Raw genomic sequence first — 27,489 nt, 5'->3', positions numbered from 1 at the left:
CATTCACTGCACAAGCTGACACACCATAATAACACTATAACCTCTATGAAAACATGGCATAGGGGATCCACTGACCTCCTACAACCCACACAGAAATGTCACACAGTCCATCATCATGATCTTAAATCTTTAGACATGCTTATCTAAAATTAGTGAATTATAATTAATCAAAACAGGTTTATTTTGCCATGCAGCACTTAAAAGTATCCACTGCATTGTTTCTTATACACAATATGACATATAATGTAGGTGGTGTAAATTATAATAAATAATAATAAAAAATAAAATTTAATCTAATGTGTTTAAAAATACCCCAAACATTGTGTTGTTTGTATAACAGCAAGAGTAGCAGTCATTCCATCTTTATTTTTTACTCTGGCATTCAGTTTTCCCTGCACACTAGCTTACAGAGAGCTGTATCAAGATACTGCAATTTTTTTATTATTAATATTTCATTACAGTATCTATTTTTCACACTAGTCTGTTTACTTGGCTGGTGTTTGTAAATTAGTAATGTTAAATTATTATGCATATTGACAATTCAAAAGAAATATATCACCTATAAAACAAACAAAACATGCCAAAAATCGTAGTAACTTACAACAATTTCAATCAAATTATAGTTTTATATTTTTGTAAAGATTTACTCACATTTACTCAATATTGATTACAGTTGCAAGATGTAAAACAAATAACTGTTTTCACAGCACATCAACGTAGCCAGGATGTGCAAGACATTACCAAAAGAGTATCGATGCGTCGCTCACGAGTGCGTCTGTCTGCCCTGCATATTATAAACGTAATTGTATTTATTTTAATTATATTAAATATGTATATTTTGTAATATATTTGCCACATAACACCTGACAATTTAACTGTAATATCATCCGATTTAAGCTCATAGGGTCAGATGATCGTTGGTATCATTTGATCGATTGGTACTGTCTGCAGTCAGAAGTCGCGGGAGAGAGAGCGTGCTCTATGGCTGTGGTCGTGAGTCAATAAACAAAACTCAAAATACACTTTTGCAGGAGTACTTTTTCTTTTGGAAAATGTGAATGTTGCATTTAACGTAAACGAACAAGTGTTAATTTATTTGGATATAAACTCATTTGTGCGCGTAGACAGATGTTTGTGCAGTTGTTTACGGTTGATGATACTTTGTTAATGTAAGTTACAGTATTAACAACTGTATCGATGACGAACTTTTGATCGCATCACGACGTAATGGAGGAAGATATTCACCCTAACGACGACCAAGAGGCAGTAAGTTATTTTTTTATTTCTAATATTATGTAACTTATTTAGTATTTGTTGATGTATAACTCAATTAAAGCCATCAAAACATCATGTACTACTACTACTACTACTACTAAGTTACCACAAAAGATAACTTTATTGACATGATACTAGTATTCTGTGAAGTACGACAGACATTGTCTGAATTATTAGTCTTTACATGTTTTAAAGTTGAGGAGAAGACTGGAGCTACTGAAGCAGGAGTATGAGAGGACAGCAGTGAGATTACAGGTAAATATGCTGTATTTATAAGCATCCTACACTAAAACACAACAATGTGTGATATATCACTAAACATTGACATATAAAGTGACAGTGCATTCAAGTTTCACATTGTTACATGTTCCCTGGGGTTCAAACCCAAGACTTTTGAACTCCTAATGCAATGCTGTACCAACTAAGCTACAGAAACAGTGTACAAATCAGTTTGTGAATGTTTTTTTTTTTTCATTTAGAGAGCAGAACGCCTGGATGCTATTCGCAGGCAGAGCAACGTCTCTCACCAGAACAATGAAACATCAGCGTGTTTAACATCTTCCTCTGTGGCAGCTTCTGAACTTTCTGACAACCAAAATGCTCAGCACTTACAAACCGGTAAGTGACACGTGTCTCTCTGGAATATTTCTGGATTCTTTTACTAATTTTTGTACTTTGTTGCAAAAATAAACAGCTCTGTTTTTTCCAACCCAGCCCTCCAGTTTCAACTTGCTGAGATTGCTCTTGCTCCTCATTTGTCATCTCCTGCATGCATGCGAAGCCCCGCCCACCGCCTGCGCTCTAAGCGCAGCCGGCTGCGCCTGCAGAACAAAGAGCGAGAGTCGGATACTGACAACAGCCAAGAGAAAGAAAGTCTCAAACAGGGAAATAATGGAGGTGGAGAAAATAAGGCTGACATGAGAAAAGAAAGACATATGGGGATGTTGCCAGCCAAGGTTGAGAAAAACCAGGACAACTATGCAATTGCTGAAGAACTACAAGAGCTAAAGGTTGGGAACTGTGAAAACAAGCCAATGGTTTTAGGTAAAAAGAAACATTTACCCTTTCAGAGTCAGATGAATATATGCCAGGAAAGTCTGCCTCCTATCCATCATTCGGTAGAGAAGTTACAGTCAAAAACAGCTGCATGTAAGGACTCCATGCAAGCCTCTTCTTCTTTCCCGTCATGTGAGTCAGTCCATAGTATTACTGTTAAATCAGAAGCGAACCTTGCACAAATGGATGCATATAAAGGAAATAATGACAGCACAGATAATAAACACTCTTTAATTATGTCTGGAGCTCTGGATTCTTGTACGCTGGTTGAAGGCTTACCATTTCCCGTGGAGTATTATATCCGAACAACACGTCGTATGGCTGCATCTCACAGTCCTGTCAACCTAGAGGCTGTCATTCACAGCCAGCTCACTCGGGGGCGGGGCAGACGCAGGCTCGGCCAATCACAAACGCGTGGTAGAGGTCACACGACCTCAGAACTTTCAGAATCGGTATGCAGGTCCAATGACCAGGCCGGACGTAGAGGAAATGGTCAGAGGAGGAGGAGAGGGCGTCGTAGAGCAACCACAGTTAGGACCAAAGATGCTCAAGATTGTATAATATCAAATCCTGTAAGTGATTCGCAAGCCTCTATAGAACCCCTTACAGTATCCACACCTCAGACTGAATCTTCCTGTCAATCAGAAGTGGAGGGAAGGCCACAAGCGGAGTCTCAGCCAATCCCGTCGCTCGTGTCTGCGGTTAATTTGACGCCCAGTAAAGAAGAAAGAGTTACACAAGATTTTAAGCACCTTCCAGATTCTCAGCTTTACTTTGAGTCCAAACTCCTTCCGGATTCTAACTTGTATCCTATTTTCAGAAGGGGGCGTGGCCAAACTGGAAATCATTTATCTCCGTCCCAGACAAGTATGTGTAAAAACGGTAAGATTTATTTTATTTGTATTATTTATTTATTTATTTTTACATAAGATCACATCACATTTTAATTTCATTAGTGGTACTTGCTAAGCATATTAAGCACGTTGTTCATACAAGTAGGATTAGAGATTTGAGTCCCAGTACTCCAATATTAGCCATTTTATTGTGCAATTAATTTTTACGTATCCAACGGTTAATTGCCTAATAAATTGTGACGTTTTATTGCTTTGACCTTTAATTCTCATACATTTTGTTTGGTTGTTCATGAAATCATTTTCTCACATTAAATGTTTTGCAAGGTTTACCTGGCAGTAAATATTAATACACGTAACACATATTTTAAAAGTAATTATTTAATGAATATATCTTTCAAAAACTGAAAATCTTCATAAGATATAAACACAATAAAGTGTCTGAAAAATATCTTAAAATAAAAATTACAATCAAAACAAGCTGACTATACCAGAACCGGTCTTAAATTGTAGCCAATCCTACTAAGGTCATATTAGTACTGGACCACATGTCCACAGTGGCTGCAAAAAAAAACTATTCCTTACAGATCCTTAAAAATAGCATCCTTACTTCCCTAAATTTGGAATTGCTGTTTTGGAAATGTATGTTCACCTGGCAGTTCATACTGCTTATTATTTTGCACCATTTCTTTAAATGGCTGTTTTTTACTGTATTGATGGCTTTGCAATGTATTGCGTTACACTGTTATTTATGGGGTGCCATCTGATACTGTCTCGTTTATACAGGCACTGCAGCTCCCCCATGTGTTTTTTAAAGAGATGTGCAATCATTGCGGTGATCTGAAATCATCGCTATGAGGTCAAACAATCATCATGAGATGATTTTTTATAATTTTGACAGCCCTACTTGTGAAATGTCCCCATTTAAAACATTGAAACATAAAACATTTTTCTCTGTTTTTGGAAAATTATGTGTGAGGACCGAAATAAATTTTTTTGATTTGATTGATTGATTGATTGAATTTGACCAGTAATCCGTCATATTTGAGTCACAATATCATCACAGCAAACAATCTGTACCTCTGTAGATTGCTTCGTAGTTTTGCTAATACATGTCTGTATGTATTCTGCATTTTCAGATCAATCACCTCTTCTGCCATCATTAGCTTCACTTATTCAAGCTCTTCAAGACCAAGACACGAAAAATGAGCTGCTGGCGGCTGTTGACATCCAGGATTTCCACCTACCAGATGAGGATTTTGGCCAGCTGAAGTTGGAGAGACTGCAGTTGTCCACGTCACTTGTGGAACCGTATGTCCAGCGTGTATACAACACACGCCGGAGCAACAGGCGCCAGACAGCGAGCGGCAAAAAGAGTAACTGTGAAGTTTTCTGCGGAGAACTTTTTGCTCCAGAAGCCCCAACTTCCTCTGCCCTCGAAGACAGTTTGCCTCTTTGTCAGTCAGACCCCACCGACCAATCGCAGACTGAGAAACAAAACACTATCCAATCAGACAAGCATCTTGTAAACAAACCAAGCGTCATGTCCTACGATCTGACAGAAAGTGTAAAGGAACAAACTTTGACAATAGCCAAAACAGATGAGACTGAACAGGAAGCAGTTATTTTAACAGAGAAACACACCGCCAGCATTGATCAGATGCAAACAGAGACAGAAACCAAAAATGTTAATATGCTTGACATAAACCCTCAGGTCGAATCACACAAGCGAACAGATACTCTCTTGGAAAACCACTCTTTGTGCCCAGCGTTACTAGATCTGAGTCCATCATTGACCTCACACACTCCGAGGGGTCAATACTCTCCCCTACCATCTTTAGGAATGACTCCATATTTTGTAAGCCCAGGTTCACCAACAGACCCTCAAACACGTCTCCTTTCTCCTGCTAATAGCTGTAGATCTCCCTCTTTAAACATACCTACAGGTTCTGTGTCTCCAGATTCGGTCTCATCTAAACAATTTGGGAATGTCAAGGCCGATACCTTTATGAAAAGTTCAGACCCAACCGAAGTGGAGGATACTGTCGCAAAGAATCCAACAAACGTCAGTCAAGAAATTATGATGGGAGCTCGAAATGATGCAGAACCAACCCAAAACAACACTGTAATGGGACATGAGAACTTTATCACACCAGAAACCGAATTGCACGTTTTATGCATTTTGGGAAGTGAAGAGAAGCATGAATGCAGTTTTGATACAGATTGTAAAAGTAAAATCAATTGCACTCCTGAAATTGAAGCTCAGCTTAACCCTGATATCCAGAACAATCCTGAAACTAAAGATGAAAGCTTTAGGGCTGAATCTCAAAGTTATATGGATATGAATCGGTCTCGGTGTGGAAATGAATCTGGTTGTGCAGGTCAAACTTCCAACGAGGCCTCCACCAATCAGAAAACTGAAGAAAAGACAGTTTGCATCACTAATGTGGATGAAGCAATGGAAAATGGCACTGATTCGTGCAATACTATAACACTACTAAATGAAAATCCGGTATCTTCCACAACCTTTCCTGATGCAGGCCATTGTTCATCCATGCTGCAGGAAATGCACACTTTTAAGGTGCCTAAAAAGACAGCATTTCATTAGACTATAATATTGATCAGTGGCGGCTCGTGACTGCTCATCCGAGGGGCGCTAATTCAAAATAAGTGTTCGGAGTGTCATGTGTGTTGCTTACATTTTCAAAATATGTGTTTGTTGCGTCATGTGAACCATGTACATCACGTGTTTTCTCAAAATAAGTGCCTGCTGCACATGCGTCAAAACCGTTTATGATAAAAGAGACGCTCACAAAATACACACAAGACACTCCCTTAACAGTAAACTCGGATTATGCATGAGATTATGTAAGTATCTGGCAAACGTGAGCGTCTCTTTTATCATAGACCCTTTAGACGCATCTGCATTTTTACAAAACACATGATGCACGCAGGATCTTTCGACGTGCAGAACACATATTTTGAAAAAAGAACCACACACATGACGGGCTACATACATGATGTAACGAACTTCGCATCGAGCGCCCATCGAAAAAAGAAGTCACCGGCCGCCACTCATAATGATGTATGCATTATTTTACCTTCATAATTAAAATATTTTGTTTGTAAGGCCCTGGAGGGTGGATGTGTGTTGGATTTGTGTTTGGTGCGATGGTCGACGGAGGACTGGTGCATATGTGTGGCAGGAGAATGGAGCGTTTGCGTTTGGATTCACAAGAAGGGAGTTCAACCGTGGGGTCTTGTACACACCTGGACATTTGCACAGGTGAACCAAAATGCAAATGTTTAAAAATTCCCATGGCAAATTAACACGAAAAAGGTGCACGCTTTAATTTGATCTTTCTTTGTTTAAATTTGTAGTCTGTCATGTCCTTGCAAGCTATTCCTGATTCTTCAGGTCTGGTTTGTGTCACTCTGGGTCACTTAGAAATCACAGAAGCAAGGTAAGAAAATAAACAAAACACCATGAAATTTCACATGACGAGTACATTTTTGATCCTGTGTGTTTATTGGTGCAGACTTCTTGCCTGTCCAAGTATGGATGGACCGTTCACACAGACTTTAGTATGCAAAGATGCTTTACAAGCAGTTGTGGGGGTGTCTGACTGTCGACTTGTGTGTTGCTCCGCCTCTGAAGATCAGCAGAAAGTCACTGTGAAAACGTTCAATAAGGAAGGAAGGTAACAAATCTGTCCGTCTGTCCATAGATAAAAATGTATATTTCGTCACAGTTCTTATTGTCACATTCATTTCAGGGTAGTGAGCACTCTTCCCATGGACTCCGTAAAGCAGAACATTCGGACACTTGCAGCCATAGAAGAGGAGAAAGATGCTCTGATTGGTTGGACAGAATGTAAAACCATCCTTATATGGTGAGGAATAAATTTAGTGAGGTATTTACCTTAGAAACTACAATATTTTATCCATTCTTTTTCTAATTCATATTTAACTTCATCAAGTGATTTTTTTGTAGGAGTGAGCAAAAATGTTTCCTTTTTTTGGGTGTGTCCTTTAAAATGCAAATTAGATGATCTCTGGCTTAAATGGCAGTGCCGTGGTGTGATAGTGCAGATTAACGGGCGGTATTATCGCCTTCTGACATCACAAGGGGAGCCAGATTACAATAGCCTATTTTTTCACATGCTTGCAGAGAATAGTTTACCAAAACTAAGTTACTTGGTTGTTCTTTTACACATTTTCTAGGTTGATAGAAGGACTGGGGAACCTAAAATAGCACTTAAACATGGAAAACGTCTGATTTTTATGATACGTCACCTTTAAACTGCACCTGTAAAGATGACTCGCAGTATCCAAATGACTGTGCATTATTAGTTTTGGGCGTCATTATAATAATTAACCTTGGAATGTTACAACTGGTCAATCCGAATCAAGTATTCCACAGTGTTGTGTAAAAAAACTTGAAAATGTAGTCTTTCCATAACAGGAGTTATTTGATTCAGATCTTTTATGCCTTAAGAAATATAATCAAATATTTGTTTTGTTTATTTATATAAATCCCCACCTTTTGTCACACTTTGGAATTTTAGGAATATGAAGTCAGGCCATTTGCTTCAGAGTATTCTCCTGGAAAAGACTTTAACAATGACGAACTGCATGAAGGGATATTCTTACAGGGTAAGTTTGAGTATTGTTTTTCGGTAAGCAAGTCTATGTTTGTCTGCATTATATGTTACTTTATTCCTCTTTTGTTTTCTTATAGGGAGTGCTTTGTATATTACTTCAGAATACTGGGAATGTGTGTGATGAAAGGCGTGAAACAACCCTTTTTGCTCTGATTGCTACGAATCCCCTGACTGGCAAACACATCACATTGACGTCTATCAGCAGTCCCGCTCAACATATACAACAGTAAGACGTCACATTCAATGTAAATTGATAAATGTTGTGATGTTAGTAAAGTTGATTGAATAAATGTATCCGTCTCTTTAGGTTGATAGATGGTGATGTCTTAGGCTCTGAGCTTGTTGGCGTTTTCCAGTCTGGTCATGTTGCTGTTTGGAATCTCAAAAGCAGGGTGGCTAAAGTTGTTGGTGTGCTAGATGAGTTGTGTCGACTAGCGCGGTGGGCAGGGCCTGACACACTACTGACTGGGTATCTGAACGGGGATGTTAGCGTGTTTCAGTACAAAACTTTGTAAATAACTTGGTTATAATAAGCTACTTGTATACTATGTAAATGTGCATTATTAACAAACTTATATTGTTCCCAATTTGATCAAATGAGTGTCAGTCAATTGTATTCTTTGTTAAATTATTAAATGTAATTGTTCAATAATAACATTGTTAGACATTAAACAACTGGAAAATTTTATTTTTGAAACTTTGATTACAGTATACAGTGCATAACATTGCATTTCTTATACATAAATCCCTCACACTCTTTGTTGTTTATAATTAATATGATTGTAACATGAGACAATAAAATGTAAACAACTGTTTTTTATTTGTTTTACCTTTTTAAAAAATATTTTTGAGTATATGTATACACAAATTCTAGTCACACTAAATTCTCAATTTTTTACTGTCATGTGACTCCTAAATTCATTCACTTTTGACATGCTAATGACAACAGCGAAAATAATTTACTCATATTTTGTTAATCAAGTATACTTATCTACACTAGTAGATTTTTTGGTACCTATATCCTTTTTCTGGTATTCTTTCTTATATTATTGAATTTGGTGACTCCATAACTTCTGTGGCCTCATGGGATAGAAAAATGTCCACCCAATGCATAAGAATGAAAAGATCATAATGAAAGATCTTCCCATATGAAAAATCTTGTAGTGTACTATAGTATTTAGTGTAGTAAACTGTAGTAAAATTCCTTGTACCTATTGTTTTTTAGCCTTACCATAGTAAATATTGAACAATAGTGTAGTATTTAATATATTAAATAGTACATAATGCAGTATACATTAACAAGATGTAAAAATTACTATAATATACTACAGTTTACTATAGTAAATACTCACACATTTTCACACACATACTGCTTTTGCTTTTAGCATATACTATATAGCAGTGGCTCTCAAAATGGGGGGCAGCGAGTTGGTGACGTGCCCCAAGTTTTATGACATTTTTATATTAAATTTATATAAGGTATTAAAATATATTAATTTTACTTAAATTATGTGCAAAAAAATAAGGCTACCAAACCAAAACAACTAACTTTTATGTGTGCAATTGTATGCTTTTGTTTAAATAAAATGTAAGTTTAAAATTGTTTTCTGTCATTAATGTTTTTGGGGGAACCCTACACAAGGGAGTACGCATGCTGAAACGTTTAGGAACCACTGCAAATATTAATAAAACTACGCGATTTCGTGCATAAGAACCTCTTATTTTGAACGAACGTTTAGCGCATGCGCAGTGTCGAGTCTCGTGCATTGTGGGAGTGGAGTGCGAAACATGGCGGCGCGCGTCATTGCCCGGTGTGTCCGATCACTAAACCGTAGTTCATTGCATGTTAACCGTGTCAAAAGTCTCGCTACGTTAACAGCAGCACCGTTTACTCACGGCCGAGCGTTTTCACATCTTACTGACGGACACAAATCTTCACTGGTGCAGGTGTGTGATAGTTTATGGCTAATGACATCCATGACCTACCCGTGTCTTTACTCATCATGACTTTACAGACGGCTAGACAATCTCATTTTACAAGTTTAACTTTATTTTAATTGATGTTTTAACTAAATTACCTGGGTGTACAGCAATGATAATATGTCTCCAAGTTAGCCCGGCTGAAAGAAAAGAAAAAACATCAAGGAAATTGTATTGCATTATTATGGGAGTCGTATTAGTTTTATTATATCATAATGGTTTCCACTGGTATTGTGTTGGGTTTCACACTCTGGCGGATGGAAACCATTAGAACACCATTAAGACTTTACAGAAATAAGGCCTTAAACACTTTGTAATGGTCTCAGTGGTAACACAGCAGACGGTTCATTATGGTATTTGATGCTTGTCTTTGTATGGCATGTCAAATAGTTCTTAACTTCCTAATTTACTTATTTTTGTTTCTATATAACGCTGAATGTAAATGTATTTGCACTTATAATTATTTAATAAATTGTGATTTTGAAATTGTCATTGTTTTTGTAGATCCCTGGCAGTTTGCTTCAGGTCTCTCAGTGGAGACACTATGGTGACTTGCCTCCATTAACCCTAGAATCTATTCATGACCGTGTCCTCTACGTCCTGAAGCTTTATGACAAGATCAACCCTGAGAAGGTAGATACTCCATCCATCCGAAAGTGCGGTATTTGTAATGTTTTGTCTTTTGTACAGTGTTTGATAAGCTTTGTTTTTAATCTGTTTTAAAGCTTCAGGTTACATCTCATTTCATGAAGGATTTGGGATTGGACAGTTTAGACCAGGTGGAAATCATCATGGCCATGGAAGATGAATTTGGTTTGTAGCTTTATAATATACTTAATAATAATGCTTTTTAATTTCACACAAACACATAGCCTGTAGATGTTTTACCAAGAGCATATATTAGTCACTCACTTTATGAAAATTGTAATATTTTACATGTATGCTTTTGCTTATATGCAGATGCTTTAATCTAAAGCGATATTACAGTGCATTCAGACTATACATTTAGATTTGTGTTTACTTGGATCGAACTCATGACCTTGACACTGCTATCACAATACTCTACCAGTTGAAATATTTATGTGCAGAAGGTTACTTAAGTTAAGTCAAGAAGCTTTATTGTAATTTTAAAGGGGACAGAGAATGAAAAACCATTTTTACCTTGTCTTTGTTGAATAATGGTAGTCTACCCACATTTACAAACATACAAAAAGTGCTAAACATGCTAAACATCTCAGTCTCATAGCCTCTTTTAGAAATGTCAGCCAGAAAACAGCCCAATCTGAAAAACTGATGCTTATGACATCACAGGCATCTAACTGCCCCTCCACTTTAAAATAATTGGCTACATTTTTTGAGTGGCAGCAAAGTCAGCCGATCAGTAATGAGATTGCAAGTTAAGCCAGTAGGGGGAGCCAAATAGGTGCAAAACCACTTGTTTAAAATCCCCCACCCTAATAGAGCTATCTAAGAGAGGTTTTTAGGAAGCTTCTAAGGCATTACAGACCCAAACAAACATTTTTTTGTCTACATGTCACATCACAGAACAAGGATAAATACTCTGTTCAATCATTCTATGTCACCTTTAACCATATACGCCTTATTCAGCCTGCCGCCATGTTGATTCCAAATGAGGCTTCCATAGCGTGCGCTTGAAACCTATTGTTTTGTACCATAGTGCTGGCCGTTCAGCCATTAGAACACAGAGAATACATCATTTTACAAAATTCCAAAGCACAAGGAGCCTCAGAAATCATGGATTGTTTAAATGAGATGGCACATAAAAGCACCGCAATTTGTACATAAAATCTGTTTTGATATTAGCCTGTTGGCTAATCATTAATTTCTAATGTTGTAAGCATGCTTACTTTTCTTTAAAACACGAATATAGTCCTATAACTAAGTACGTATTTACAATTCGTAAAGTTTACAAAAAACAAAAAGGCATGAATATGTTTAACACTTTTTTCCTGTAAGATTTTTAAGCACATTGACCTGAATCAACCAAAGCAGGATTCATTTCTATCTAATAATATTTATACACAACTTTGGGGGTTTATATGGGGTTTTACCCTTTAACAATACATGCACAACAAACTATGACATAAATAGCTTGGTATCAAGTCAAGCAAACGTTATTAAGTCAATGTTCATGACATAACAGAAAAAAATAGTTGCATTATATTAATGTTTTAAAAAAAAAATTAAACATGCATACAGCATGAGAAATTAGCAATTAGCCAACAGGCTATCCAAAGAAGATATTATGTACACCATGCACTATTCTCATCTCAAATTAGATCAAATGTCAATAATTTTAACAATCCACGATTTCTGAGGTTCTTTGTGGCGGCCGACTGAATAAGGCGTATAGCAGTGTTAGGACCATGGTGCAGACACTAAACTACATAAAACAACTAAAATCAATTTGAAGCTAGCCACATAAAGTGCATGTGTACAGCTTAGTCCAAACTGTGCTGACATGAAAGTGCAAAATGATTACGAGGTGACCAATTTATCCAATTGATCCCATCTGTGCAGGTTTTGAGATTCCTGATGCAGAAGCAGAGAAGTTGATGACACCTCAAGAGATTGTTCAGTACATCGCAGATAAGAAAGATGTCTATGAATAAATATTCACTGTAAGTTTAGTGACAATTAAAATGGTTAAAACCCAACTACACCATATGTTCCTCTTTGTCTCACCTAATGCTTTTAAGGTGACCATTGTTTTTCCATCAAGGTAATAAGAAACCTGCAAATTTCATAAATGTTTTGACACAAACTGCTTTTTTGTATTTAGATCAACGTTTAAATCTTTCGTTGTAATTTTGTTTTTGGCTGCTTGTGCTTTTCTGACTGGTTCTCTTCTAGATACATGCACAAGTCCTTCATTCATACAATAATAAGAGTGTGCAAATAATGTGAATACTTCATATGAAACCTACAATAATAAACAGTTCAAATATCTTTTAAAGGATCTCATTTATTTCTGTCTTCAGTACCCACAATGCATTTGGATATGAACACTTGAAATGTAGTATTGTCCAGGTGGATAGCACATTTTCATTCAAAGTGCTTCACAAATAGAAGTTTGGTTTAGATGTTTGTTGTCAGTGTGATAAATGACATCTATGTGAAGTTGAGGTGATGAACTTCATATGTGAACTTTAATATTTTGTTATTTATGCAATTTGTTTACTTTTGTAAATCTATACCATGTTTTCAAATACATCACTGTGTATTATGTATATTTAGAAATGGGATGCATTCAGTCTAATGACATAGGAGTAAATTTTTTTTATTTTAAAGGGTAATAAAACCTCCTGGTTTCAGCTCTAGTCTACCTCACTATCGTTTTAAAAAATCCACTTAAATGGGCGTGGACGCAGTGAGAAGAACGGCGAGTTGGGGGCGGGGCAAATTATATAATAGGCTTTCTAGTGTAACAAATATTAAGATTAGTGTAGCGGTATTACATAAATTATTAAAATTAAAACACTAAGCGCGCAAACACGCTCACACAACAGACTGTGCTGTTATGGATAATTAAGCTAAACGTCTTGTCATTGGATAAGAATACCCAGTTTCATGAATATTTATAAATAATAGGCTTGTTCGACTTCATGCGCCGCCTCAAGAATCGACAGACGGCCGACGTCAAAGTACCGCGAGAGCGATTCGCGAAATCATAAGGAGGAGTTTGCTTTTAAATCGCTCTCGCGGGGCTTTGACGTCATCCGCTGTCGGTTCTTGCAGCGCCGCATGAAGTCGCCACGTTGACACTATGTATGTTTTTAATCCTGGAAATAGAAAATAGAGCAAAAATATCAAATTTATTTACTTTTATCCTACTGTAAAAATTAACGGATGCTAACATTGTCTTCTATGATGTACAAAACAACCATCACTGTTAACATCTAAAAAAATCTATTAAACCCTGAAAATGTTAATAAAGAATTCTGTATCAATAAGTTTTTAGACTTTTATAAATTTTTATAACAATTATAATGAATCACCCTGAGGTCTCGCATGTTATTTTCAAATAGCAGAGATGTGTTTATAATGGCAAGCCCATGACACGATACTCACTACGGCGTAATCTAACACAGGCTGTATTTGGTACTGTGTTATAGCACCACCTACTGGTAATGCTTGCCAAGATAGCTTTTTCCAGAGTTGGTGCCAGAACAATTTATTTATGGAAACATTTTTGTCTAGTAGTTAATCTTTACCCCCTGAAGTTAAAACCTTTATAAAGCTTTTAAAGCCCCCCACTACAACTAAATCAACAATTATGGTTAGTTACTAATGTCATGTGGCTGATGTTAATGATACTTTTACATTTCTACTTACAGTAACTCATTCAATACTAAAACACATTTGAGTATTTCAAGATTTGTTCCTATGAAAGTTTAATTATTAATCTCAGTCTTTGTATTTCCTTTAGAACGTTCAACATTGTAGACAAGATGAAGAATATAAAATAAATCATTTAATACTTTAGGTTATGGAGAAATAGCTAAAACAAACAGCTTGGTAAGCTAAATGTGAATAATACAAATTCAAAGACACATAAACAGCTGAACATTTCCCTTGTAGACCCTTGATACTTGAGACCTATATCAAACTTTTTGTGAAACAGAAAGGTTCTTCAGATTTGATATAGGATGTATAGTAATATTATCCCAAGATTCAAAGATAAAGCAGGTAATTTATAGAAGTATACAGCAAAGTTGTTGTATTACTAAATTATTTGGCTTCACAGGCAGAAGACTTTAAATGATGTGGCATTGCATTAAAATCAGACAGGTTTAAGTTCAACTGGTGAAATGTGTAAACTAATAAGAACCTTGGCAGATATTAGCTTTCTCTTGTGATCTTAAGTAAGTCTGGGTTTCCTTTTCAGGTGTCATAAATCACTCTCCCTTCCTCTGTGTTTATGTGTGTGTTAGTATGTCAGTGGATGTCTGTGAACATACCTCTCACTGTGATGATGAGAAGCCATGGCGGGATGCTTCAGGCATTTCCTCTTCTGTCTGTAAGTGTCGGTGCATTTATGTACATAGGAACATGTAAATACCCTCATTACATTTAAACCTCTCTATATACTGGGCATTAAGAGTGTGCATAAACCCCAAAACTGCAGTCTATGTAGGTAGCTTACTTGGTTTAGAGACAATTCTACAGTGTTGTTGACAATGGTTCCTGGATGTCCATGTGCATGTTAATCTATTAGTCTATTTAAACACACAAACACAATTTTTTCCTCAAAATTTTTTATTTGAGGCAAATTCTGGTGGTTTACATTATAAATGCCATTAAACGTTGTTAAAAACCATTAAAGCCATTACAAAATTCCTTTTGTGTTTAGGCTTTATTCCAGTTGGATTTAAAGGTGTGATATGGTTCACATCTGCCAGATAATGTCACACAAGTAGAACTAGAAAGACTATTATAATTTCCCATTATAACCATTAACTCCATTAGAAATTTAGTAATGGTTTTATTGTTTTCAACTGTTTTCATTAGATTGTATAGTCTGTGATATAAACCCTATATCAGTGGTCTCCAACATGGTGCCCGAGAGTCTGCGGGTTGCCCACCAAAGCCTATTCTATTAATAGCCTTAATTTTAATATTTATTTAATATTTTTATATTAGCTTGGCTTTTTTATGTATGTTAACATTTTAAACAATACAATTTAAGCAAATAATTAAAATAAGTAAAACAAAAACGTTTTGAGTAGACTATATCAAAAAAGTAGCTTCCCAGATTTTTTTCTGATCTCCTGTTTTATCTATCGTGGTAGCCCTTGCTCACAAAAAGGTTGGAGACCCCTGCTATACTATTGAAAGATTAGGCTTGTTTGAGATGCAGCTTGCCTTGCCTGAAATTCAGACGAGAACAGACGGCTGCAGTAAGGGGAGGAGTGAAAAAAGAGCTTTTAAGTCAGACACTTCACCAAACTCGCAGTCCAGTCGACTACAAACGTCAGCATAGGCAGAGATCACGTTCGCGTATTTTATCGCTGATTAAATAGATGCAACTTAAATACCAATAAATTCATTTACATAAAGATGTTTATAAGGAGAATCAACGAAGGTGAACTGTTCGTTACTGGAAAAGGTTACTTAGTAAATGTTGGGATGAATAAATCTAGTGGTAATACAAATTCGTTTCTGTTGTGTGAAATATAAACAGCTCACAGTACAAATAAATCAACACCAATACAGAAGTTTACAGGAATTCATAAAAAATATAAATGTCATAGTAAAGAACAATTGAATTAATATAAAAACTACTACAGGAATTAGAGTATTTAGAATTAACAAGTCATCAGCTGACATAACCTGGCCAATGAGCATTAAGCTGTGTCGTCAGCAAGTCTTTTCCCATCGTGCTTTTCGTCAATGCAGTCGGTGGAGAGCAACTGCGCTCGGCTGTAGAATCCGACGGGCCCGCCTCTCCATCGCGAGAGTTATTTTGCACACGTCAGCGTGACATCAGAGCAAGTCGGACGTAAGTCGGACACTTTTCTAACCGACATGCATCTTTCGCGGATCACCGGTGATCGATTCTGCGCAGAATTTGCTCATCTCAAACAAGCCTCTTTATATTTGCGATTGCAGAATATCGCGATATTTGCTTCATTTAAGAAATATATAGCATATCCTCAAAGGAATTTAGCTAATTATTTATCCAAATAAAGCACATGCACACACATACAACATGGGTAATAAACCTAATCCTAAAACCCCTCTGTCCCATTAACCGTTTCCGTCGTATTTTTTGTCTCTTTTAAAGACGCCTAATCGCATTCATATGTTTGCCCTGCTTTCTACACTCTAGTGCGCGCGCGCACACACTCACTCACGCGCGTTTCATTTAACTGAGGCTGCGCTCAGCTCGTGGACAACAAGGATGAACTTGACGCTTCTTCTAAACTGCTAAAATAATCGATTATCGACTTTTTTGACCAGCCAAAGATCAATATACATGTTATTTTAGGACTGTTAAATAATCTTTATGGAATTAACCGCGAGGACGGGATGTTTGAGCATACAAAATGCGTCGTTTTGTGTATCTTCTCCTATTTATTTTCGCTCCAGGTAAGATGAGTTTTATTCACAAGACGACAGTTGTTTAAAATGCGAAACATTTGTGGAGTTAACTGAACTGGGTAGAAGTGGGTAATAATAACTGGGTGTTTATTATAATACCATATATTTTAATCGTACACATTGATTGTGGTGGATTTATACACATTTTTTGACGGTAATATTTTCCCACGTTAAAAATACTGCAGTATACTTTAGTGTTTACTATAGTACAATCTCTCTAGATACTATAGCGTTATAAAACGAACAATTATATAATATATAATAAACAGTAATGCAAAATACTGTAGTATACATTGTAGTAAGTACTATAGAATAATACTACAGTATACTATAGTAGATACTTAAGTATACTACTGTATTTCAAGTGTGTTTCTTTAAGATACTGTAATTATTGTTATTACTGTAAAGTCCTAATAGAGTATTATGATACCATGGTATTTATAAAGTACTACACCATGCTACAGGTCCAAAGCATAGTACTGTCATATAAAATAATTCATTTTTCATAATTGCTCTGTTATTTTGTTTCATTTTTGTAATGAGAGACTATCCAGGAGTATAAAGTTTTATAAAATGTTATATAATGGACTGTTTGGATGCTTTGTGTGTCTTTACGTTATGATTTTGATATTTTTTGTATAGGTTATGCACTGTTAAAGAACAGAGGTTGTGGAGGTAATATCAGTGTTTTTGGGGAGACGAGCGACTTTATCCGGTACCCTTCACATCCAGATCGCTCCATATTTAACCAAATTACGGACAACAGCACGAAAAACCTTTTGGATTGCACTTGGATTATCAATTCAGGTGAAAATGAGACAGTTTGGATAGAGGTCATTTCCATTGGTAATAGTTCTAGTTTGGGGATTCAATTTGGGAACAAGGAGGAACGGACCTACAAAAAAGATGAGAATGCTCTGTTCTCGGGCACTGGAAGAACCATCATCAAATGGAGGACTGCGAAAAGTACAGATACATTACATCTTAGTAAGTTTATTGACAAAAACTACTCACAATTTACCATATTACTACGGTAAAGAACAGTTTTATTATTTGTAAATCCCTAAACTGATGCCAATGTGATCTTGTAAACTCCGAATGCCACACAAGAATCATGTTTAACTACCTTTTAGTTAAAAGAAACATTTCTTTTATATTTTTTCATTCTTATCTTGCAACAGAAAGGTTCTGTGGATGTAAACCTTTTAATTTACACATTTATTATGTTAATTAAACATGCATGCATTCAAGTAAGATGAATGTCTATTTATATGCCAAGTATGAAGGACACTCAACGTGTGGTGCGTATTTCCTTCAGTGATGGAATTTCTGGTCTTGAATAATCTAGCAATTCCTCTTTCCATTCATCTCTCTTTGTGTTTTTCAGGATGGAACACGTCAGATTCCAGTCATGATCCCGCTTTGATTCCTTACACACACTCTGACACTGACCCTGTATCTCCCTCTCCGAGTGGCTCAAGCAGGGTAACCTATACCCCAGACATTCCAGGGAAAGGCAACGCGGTCCTCGAATCACAATCACACACTCCCAGAGGTGAGGGTGTACAGTGGGGCGGAGGCGTGTCTGACCTGGCCGATAACAGCAGACCTCGTTATCCGCAGGAAAACACGAACAATGAACAGGAAACAGCTGGAGAATGGATCTCTGACCTCTCTGGCACAAATTCTTATTCTTCCACTACAATCCGCTCGCCTTCGCTGTCTTTGCACACTACACCCAAACACACAACAAGCGATGTTACTGCAAAAACAATCACGCTTTTTTCACATGCAAGCGATGTGACACACACTGAATCACACACAAGTTCCCAGCGCATAGATACAAACACGTTTACTAAAATGATATCAAACACACTTAGAGCTAAGCGAAGCGATCCGAGTTCAATGTATCCGACAGACAGCCTTCTTTCTGTCAATTTACCATATAGAGACACAACTGGATTCAGTAAAAAAGATTATTCCACCGACAGTCCTGACAAAGTTGTCACCTTGATGCAGTCGAATACGGATGGGCTTACAATATCAGAGAATCAATTCCATACGGAGACTCCAACCTATCAAACAGAGACCGATAAACCGATTAACAGTCTTTTAATGTCTACTCATCCAAATGTTAATATCTACACTGATTCAATAACTGTTAAGGGCACACCTGTGGTTTCAGAGTTTCCAGCTGTCAATCAAAGCAACCCACTGATGTTTACTGATAGCAACACATACTCCGGACACACTGAGTCTTTTGATCTCATAGGTGAACATACAATGAACGTTACCATTCTTTCTACAACTGAGAATAAGCCAACAACCTCAAGCATACTTTCGGTGAAGCAGTCGCCTAGAACACACGCCATGCAGGATTTAACATCTGAAGCATTAACTACACACATCATCAAAAGTCAACCCAATAAAACCAGCAATGAAGCCAGCACCTCTACCATCTTCACATCTACCAGACCTCCATCTCTGACCTCTTATGTACCATCTACAGTACGACAAAATAAAGAAAGACAGGAAAGCCTCACCACTACTCCTCCGTCAGGTTCTGCCAGTCCTGAGATAAATCCTAACGTGACCTCAGACGTCACAAGCATCAGTACAGTGACATTTGGGAGCCATGTGGATTTAAAGGAACCTGAGATTTCCCCATCACAAGTCCATAATGTCGATGCGTACACACATTTTCCACAAGCTATGCTTTCGAATACACCAAAAGCCCCTTTGTACAACCCCACAACTCCATATTTTATAAACCCACAGACCTTTTATGTTACTACCCCAACAAGCATTGCGGGTGTAAGTACTCGGAGGAGTTTGACAGCCATTACCAAGACGATCCATGGCTTATCTCCATTTAAAGACGGTCACACTGAATCAATACAAAATACGGATAGCATCACCAGCCACCTTCCAGGTCTAAAACTGAGCCCTTCATCTGTTGACGACCTCACATCTACACTTAGTATTAGTAATCCTGCTGTTCAGACCAGCACACCTGTTAGCATAACTTCTTCAAATCCAAATTACCCACCAACAACCAAACAGTCTAAAATGACCACACACGCCACGTCCGCAGAAAATCCTTCGGTCCGTACGCATATTCCTGTGGTAGAGCACAGCACCATCAGGCCTACTAAATATATGACCACAAGCTTTCGTCTTACTGGGACGAATCAGCACGCAACATCTACGCAAGAAGTCACGCAGACATCTCAGATCCAGTCGACTGCATCCAAATCTGACAAAAAGTGGCCACATGGAAGGCATTTTTTCATAGTGGAAGACCAGCAAGCAATCATCAAAGGTGAGAAACATGATCGTAGACATCATAATTGTATTTTGGATGCTTGTGTTCCTACCGAGTGTGCCTCATAAGTCTTGAAAAGTGACGCCGCTGGCTCTTTGATCGCCCCCTGGTGGCTGGTTGCAGTACAAGTCATAAACCCCACCCTTTCCATTCAAACGAATGGGACTCTGCTCTAAATAAATTATTTACACTTCCAATAGTTCCAAGAGTTTCCAAAAGATGGTTTTGGTCCTTTCAAGTAGTTGTTATCACGCTGATATACAGTATGTTCAAGTGTTAATTTTTGTGATAAGTTTCATTTTAGCTAGTAATTTGATGCTATAGAAACGGGGCATGTCGTTATGATTGCCGTGGTTGAATTGGTCGCGCGAGCGTTTGGGCGGAAGTTTGACACAGCGGGTCCGCCTCTGGCTCCACAGACGATTCCTTTTACGCATGCCTTGGCTCCAAACTGACGTTTTGTAACAGGGCGGCGACCATGGTCGGACATTTTTGGCTTCAATTCATTACAATTAAGGGATGCGACGTTGCGTCGTCCATCTTTTTTTACAGTCTATGGTTCCTACCAATTATTTTACCTGTAGACGGTTTCAGCAGTAACAACATAAACAAATGGCTTTCGTGAAACAAACGTAACTTCCGGTTAACTCTGTAATAAACAAGGACTTTGCTGCCGTAACATGGCTGCAGGAGGCGCAATGATATTGCGCAGTGCCCGAGAATAGTCCCCTGCTATTGAACGTTACCAAGAGGACTATTTTCAGGTTCTGGGTAATATCATTGTGCCTCCTGCAGCCATGTTACGGCAGCAAAGTCCTTGATTATTACGCCAGAATGAGAGTATAGTATTAGCCATATCTGCCTAGAAAATCGCAACTTTTAATTTTCCGTCAGCCTTAGTACACGATGTAACTACAAAAAAGTCAAGTTTTAAATAGGAAAAATATCCAAACTCTTTGGTTATTTTTCAGCGAGATGCTAATGGTCTAATAAGATTCAATAGATTACGCTAAGCTATGCTAAAAGTGGTAGCGCCAGACCCGGAGATCAGCTGAATGGATTCCAAAACAGTAAAAATCACATGTTTAACTCTAGGGGAGCTGAAAATGAGCATATTTTCTAAAAAGTGTCCCTTATACAGATCGACTGCCAAACGTTCCTTCACATAGCAGTGATCCATAATCGCCGTCTCCACTTGTCTTTAGGAAACCAAAACATTTGTTTTTTTGTATATAGGTATTTGTTCCAGAGTTCAGTTTAGCCATTAGCCAGACCATTAAACAAACAGAGACAGGAAGTTAAGTTCTGTCCAGACGTGTAACCGCGGCAACGCACATGCAACCAATGAAACTTCTATAGTAAATACGGCAGGACGTGTGCATATCCGAAAAAAACAAACCGGGGTCAGAGCATATAAACAATTCATCAGAAAAATGGAACTGAATGCTTGCACAATAAAATTAAGCCCCAAAATTAAAATTTTATCCAAAGGAATTTCATAACCGTATCCGTATCTGAGCTTTAAAAATGGGGCACTGTCCAGTGCCATTATAAGGCTGAAAAAAGCCAGGAATATGTAATATAACTCCAACTGTTTTGGCTGAAAGAAGAAAGTCATACTATATACACCTAGGGGCTTGAGGGTGAGTAAAATATGGGTTATTTTTCATTTTGGGTTGAATTATCCCTTTAGGAGGATCTCTTGACAGAAATGCATTTTTGCATATATAACTGTATTTGCATATATAACTGTATTATCAGTGGTGTATCAAGACTTTATATAATGCACTGTTATGTTTTTATTATTTTAGAATGAGCAATTTTGATCCACATACACCGCGGGTCTCTTTACATGGAAGTCGACGTAATGTTTCTACAGTAGCCCTAAACTTACAAACTGCTCCACAGAGCGCATTTTGTCCCTACGTTGTCTCAGACAACAACATGTTTGTCCTGTGGTGGCTACTGTAGCTTCTCTATGTGTTTTCGAAAGGGAGGGTCGAGCTGTGGACTATTAGCCATTGGTTGCAATTCACAATCTCACCCCTAGATGAGGCTAAAAACTACACACAACACCAACAGATTTCTTAGCCCAGTGGTTTTTAAACTGGGGGCCGCGAGATGGTGCCAGGGGAGCCCCAGTTTTATGACATTTTATGAAATACATTAATTTATCACGAATTCTGTGTAATTAAACCTAAAAAAAATAGGCTACTAACCAAAAGCACTAATTTTTTTGTATAATTTAATGTTTTTTTATTAAAATGTTTTTATGGACATGAGTTTCAGAACAGTTTTTTGTCACAAATTTTCTTTGGGGGGCCGCAAAGGAATGCATCGTACATAAGGAGGGCCACACGCTGAAAAAGTTTGGGAACCACTGTCTTAGCCAACAAGCTTAAAGGGATAGTTCACCCAAAAATGAAAAGTCTGTCATCATTTACTCACTCTCATGTTGTTACAAACCCATATACATACCGTTCGTGGACTCCATCTACTTCCATAGTATTATTTTTTCCTACTATGGAAGTGAATGAGGTGCACAAACGGTTTGGTTACAAACATTTCTCAAAATATCTTCCTTTGTGTTCATCAGAACAAAGAAATTTATACAGGTTTGTAACATAATGAGAGTAAGTAAATGATGACAGAATTTTTATTTTTTGGGTGAACTAACCCTTTAACTATGATGACTAAACAAAGCATTACCCAACCGGCCTTGAACAGAATGAAAATGTGTTATTAAACTGTTTTTAGCTGTGCAATATGAAAAAACATTATTCATGATTCTGCAAAATGATAACATGATAAACTGAGGACAGACTTTTCAGTTTTTCACACTCCACATCACTTTTTATTGAATCACATTTGGTTTCATTTATTGCTTAAATGTATTTCTTTCTGCTGTTTTTCAGAGGATACATTTCAAGTACTCTTACAAATCACCCTGGAAGACAACTTTGAGCCTGGCATGGGCCTGCTTGAGGTAAAACCATCTGAATGTGACTTTATACATACAAGATTGTCCATAGTTGTCTCTAATATAGCACCGCAATAATGTATTGGCAATTATTTAATCCTACAGATGGAGCCATTTCTACAGCCATTTCTACAGCGAGTCTCTGGGTACAAGAGTCAACATGTGACCTGGCACAGGTAAATATTTATTTTACAAGCTATGTTAATAAGTCAATGAAAGTCATTACATGTGTAACAGATATGCTAGCTTAGAGATTGGACATTGTTGTTATATTTGCTGTCAAAACATTTTGATGCAAATTAATGAATGGACTTTTAACGTAAGCACAGCTTTCTGAATGTCAAACATGGGTTTGTGAATTGCCAGGGAATTTCAGTACTTCAGGCAGTTTATGAGATTGAAATACCAATGCCAAATTAAACCATGTTAAATATCTTACTTTAAATTAAAGATTAAAAAAATATTTGATAGTTAAGATAGTTTCATTAAATATTAGGAAGAGCTTCAATGGACTGATTCAGGTCTCGGCATCAGCATACACAAATGTTGATAACTTTACATTTTTATGCATTTGGAAGATGCTTTTATTCATTACATGGTATACATTTTTATCAGTATTTGTATTCCCTGGGGATCAAACCATTATTATTATTATGTTTAAGTAATAGATGGCATATAATTTGATACATTTTCTATGATTTCAGTGGTCCAGTTCTGCAAACAGTGGTCCAGTTTCAGACAGTGAAAGCACTTTCCTGGTTGGGAAGGGCGGAGTCTCTGTTACAGGAGGCGGGGTTAAATCCATTGCCAAAGGCTGGAATATTTGTGGGTGGAGTTAGAGTGAAAAACATTACAGTGGGAGGTGAGTGATAAACATGGAAATGTTAAAGGAGTAATCTGGGTTACTACTAATATTATACTAATACGTCAGCAGCTTCACTGCAGTCCTGTGCACGTGGTGTACAACATACCTAAATAAAGTCGTCACTTTTGTTATTTTTGGACCAAAATTTATTTTCGATGCTTCAATACATTCTATCTGACCCATTGATGCCACATGGACTACTTTGATGATGTTTTTATTACCTTTCTGGACATGGACAATATACCGTACATAGATTTTCAACGGAGGCTCTCGGAATAAATCTAAAACATCTTAAACTGTTTCCGAAAATAAATGGAGGTCTTACGAGTTTGGAACGACATGAGGTTGAGTCATTAATGACATTATTTTCATTTTTGGGTGAACCATCCCTTTAAGTATCATACTCCATCTCATACCATTAAAGGAATAGTCCATTTTCTTAAAAGAAAAATCCAGATTATTTACTCACCACCATGTCATCCAAAATGTTGATGTCTTTCTTTGTTGAGTCCAGAAGAAATTATGTTTTTTGAGGAAAACATTGCAGGATTTTTCTCATTTTAATGGACTTTAATGGACACCAACACTTAACACTTAACTCAACACTTAACAGTTTTTTTCAACTGAGTTTCAAAGGACTATAAACAATCCCAAATGAGGCATAAGGGTCTTATCTAGCAAACGATTGTCATTTTTGACAAGAAAAATAACAAATATACAGTTTTAAACCACAGCTTTTCGTCTAGGTCCGGTCCAGCGCGACCTAACATAAATGCGTGGTGACGTAGAGAGGTCACTTGTTACATATATGAAACGCACATTTGCGGACCGTTTTAAACAATAAACTGACACAAAGACATTAATTAGTATCATTCCACATACAACAACGTCGGAACGGTCCTCTTTCGACACACTTGTAAACACTGGGGCGGAGTTTCGCGTTCGTCCTCTGTGACCTCTTGACGTGATGGTCACGCTGACGCTTTCAGGACGGGATCTAGACGAGAAGTTGTGCTTTAAAAGTGTATATTTGTTATTTTTCTTGTCAAAAATGACAATCGTTTTGCTAGATAAGACCCCCATGCCTCGCTTGGGATCGTCCACAGTCCCTTGAAACTCCGCCGAAAAAAACTGTTAAGTGTTGAGTTAAGTGTCAAGTGTTGGTGTCCATTAAAGTCCACCAAAACGAGAAAAATCCAGCAATGCTTTCCTCAAAAAACATAATTTCTTCTGGACTGAACAAAGAAAGACATCAACATTTTGGATGACATGGTGGTGAGTAAATTATCTGGATTTTTCTTTTTAAGAAAATGGAATATTCCTTTAATCTTTATTGTCTTTCTCTTAGGTTTGCAGACTGAGATTTGTGAATGGCTGTTTGAATGCCCTACTGGGTTTCAGTGTGTCTCTTCCAAGACAAACGCCAGCTGCACATCAGTGTGCCACTTTGACTACTGTAAACATCAGGGCATCTGTGTCCATCGCCCTGATCAACAACCAATCTGCCAGTAAGTTCAACTTACATCCACATGCAATAATACAGTACACGTGTTTTGCTTTGAACTTTTTACCAGGCCTTTTATTTTAAAGGTGTCCTGTCGGAGAGGATTATTGGTTTATGGGTCAGCGCTGCGACCTCCGCATGACCCGACCACGTTTGGTGGGCGTTTGCTTTGGTGTGCTCACCGCGGTAGCCGCAGTAATGGCCCTCCTGTCTTATCTTGCAGTCCGGCGTTATAAAAGCATGCTAATGCAGGCCAAAGTGGAACAAACACGCAGCAGGTATCACACGTACATAACACACACTCCATTATTATTTATGAGGTTATGGCCCTGATTTTGTTATTGGAAATTGTTTTAATAGTGCTATTCAAAGAGACACACTTTATTATAGTATGATATTAATACTCTATTGTCTCTTATGTGTTTGTGTACTCAGTTATCGTCGATTTAATCACTTCGATGAGCTCTCGGCTCGGTTTTGGGGAAGGTCCTGGCCGGGGTCGGAAGACTCTTTGGATAACCCGATCTTTACCCGCTCAGATGAATTACTACATTTAAGAGCCCTAGATCGTACCTGCTGTTATCACGATGACACACTTTCTGTTGTCTCCACATATCATGGTAGTGGGACAAACCTCAACACCATATATCCTCACAGGTACTCTGCATATTACTGGATACGTAAAATGCATGAAACTTAAATTTGAAAAATATATTAGTAAATGCTAAAATAAACAAACTAGGATTTATACATGTGACCCTGGACCACAAAACAAGTCTGTAAGTAGCACGGGTATATTTGTAGCAAATAGCAATAGCCAAAAATACATTATAACGGTCAAATTATAGAATTCTTATGCCAAAAATCATAAGAATATTAAGATATTGTTGTAAATTTCCTACAGTAAATATATAAAAAACGTATTTATCATTGGTAATTTAAAATTTTATTTAATATTATTATATAAAATATTCTATATATTTTTTTTTCTTTTTTGGCTCCTTAAATTTTTTATAGTTTAATTTTATTTTTATATAAAATTAATGATTAGTTCTGTAATGTGTTTGTCGACTTTTAGTTTTATTTTCTGTGTATGTTTGGTCATACAGTTCTCAGTATGGCTGGGATATGAGCAACTGCAGCTTAGCAGATGGTGTGGTGGATTCTGGGAAGGCTAGTGACCTGTCGGTCTGTAGCTGGCCGATCGAGCCGATTCAGTGGACACCATTTCCATTATTACAGCAGCTCAACAGAAATTCTGCAACAGTAAGTCATAAACAAACACATGTGCATCTATATTGATGTAGTTATACTAAAAAACCTGTTGTTTATTTATAGGTGAAAGCAACTCGCCCTCGCTCTTACTGTGAAGGCATGGAGCTGGTAGATTTGGAGAAGAGCTGGACAGCCTAATGGACAGCCTTGCTAATCATCTCATGTTTGTAGGAGCATATGGTGCAGACGCACTTTTGGCGACCCGAGGTTGAAAAGTCCTTTGGCGATCCCGTACCCCTCTCTCCACCCTGTACTTTCCTTTCCTCTCCGTACATCCTGTCTATCAAACAAAGGCGAAAATGGCCCTAAAAAACTTGTCTCATGTTTGGGAAAATTTTGGACGGATATAGCATACTGAAACCAAAATAAATCTCATCTACTTAAAAATACTTTTATTGGCATCTGCTCTCAGGATCCTCTAGTAAATGTATTTAAACAATGTTGTACATGCTCATGGAAAATTCTTGGTTTAACGTCAATAATAACTGTATTTTTAAGCTTGTACCGCACAGACACATACACAACAAAAAAATTACATATTGGGCAGCTGTAAGGCAAAAAAAGTACACGACCCTTGGTTTTAAAATAA

General features: G+C 37.3%; 3 protein-coding genes across 10 annotated transcripts; all 3 read left to right on the top strand.

The window, feature by feature from the left end:
* The first annotated feature begins 924 nt into the window (after nucleotides 1–924).
* On the top strand, nucleotides 925–8,658 carry LOC129444975 (uncharacterized). 8 transcript variants are annotated; one of them, XM_073866200.1, is made up of 13 exons: nucleotides 925–993; nucleotides 1,181–1,266; nucleotides 1,471–1,530; nucleotides 1,755–1,893; nucleotides 1,990–3,213; nucleotides 4,322–5,763; nucleotides 6,313–6,468; nucleotides 6,564–6,646; nucleotides 6,722–6,883; nucleotides 6,959–7,075; nucleotides 7,751–7,838; nucleotides 7,924–8,072; nucleotides 8,154–8,658. In XM_073866200.1, the coding sequence occupies exons 2-13, from the start codon at nucleotides 1,228–1,230 to the stop codon at nucleotides 8,359–8,361; spliced, it is 3,867 nt and encodes a 1,288-aa protein (XP_073722301.1). In that variant the 5' UTR covers nucleotides 925–993; nucleotides 1,181–1,227; the 3' UTR covers nucleotides 8,362–8,658. The 8 variants fall into 8 exon arrangements, with proteins under 8 accessions (XP_073722301.1, XP_055062000.2, XP_073722300.1 ...); XM_055206025.2 differs by having other exon boundaries at nucleotides 934–1,266; nucleotides 1,453–1,530; nucleotides 4,322–5,503; nucleotides 5,543–5,763; XM_073866198.1 differs by having other exon boundaries at nucleotides 938–993; nucleotides 1,453–1,530.
* Nucleotides 8,659–9,593: 935 nt separating this feature from the next.
* On the top strand, nucleotides 9,594–12,803 carry ndufab1a (NADH:ubiquinone oxidoreductase subunit AB1a). The gene is made up of 4 exons (XM_055206017.2): nucleotides 9,594–9,793; nucleotides 10,331–10,459; nucleotides 10,552–10,639; nucleotides 12,368–12,803. The coding sequence occupies exons 1-4, from the start codon at nucleotides 9,635–9,637 to the stop codon at nucleotides 12,457–12,459; spliced, it is 468 nt and encodes a 155-aa protein (XP_055061992.2). The 5' UTR covers nucleotides 9,594–9,634; the 3' UTR covers nucleotides 12,460–12,803.
* Nucleotides 12,804–16,671: 3,868 nt separating this feature from the next.
* LOC129444973 (uncharacterized) lies at nucleotides 16,672–27,289 on the top strand. Its single transcript, XM_055206016.2, has 11 exons — nucleotides 16,672–16,939; nucleotides 17,594–17,938; nucleotides 18,339–20,273; nucleotides 23,192–23,262; nucleotides 23,362–23,432; nucleotides 23,961–24,118; nucleotides 25,470–25,629; nucleotides 25,712–25,903; nucleotides 26,061–26,282; nucleotides 26,735–26,891; nucleotides 26,964–27,289. Exons 1-11 carry the CDS (start codon nucleotides 16,897–16,899, stop codon nucleotides 27,036–27,038), a joined length of 3,429 nt encoding a protein of 1,142 aa, XP_055061991.2. The 5' UTR covers nucleotides 16,672–16,896; the 3' UTR covers nucleotides 27,039–27,289.
* The last annotated feature ends 200 nt before the right edge of the window (nucleotides 27,290–27,489 follow it).

This window comes from Misgurnus anguillicaudatus, chromosome 3, assembly GCF_027580225.2.
Source record: "Misgurnus anguillicaudatus chromosome 3, ASM2758022v2, whole genome shotgun sequence".
NCBI lineage: Eukaryota > Metazoa > Chordata > Actinopteri > Cypriniformes > Cobitidae > Misgurnus > Misgurnus anguillicaudatus.
The sequence above is the reverse complement of the archived record's forward strand: the minus strand, read 5'-3'. Positions and strand labels throughout refer to the sequence as shown.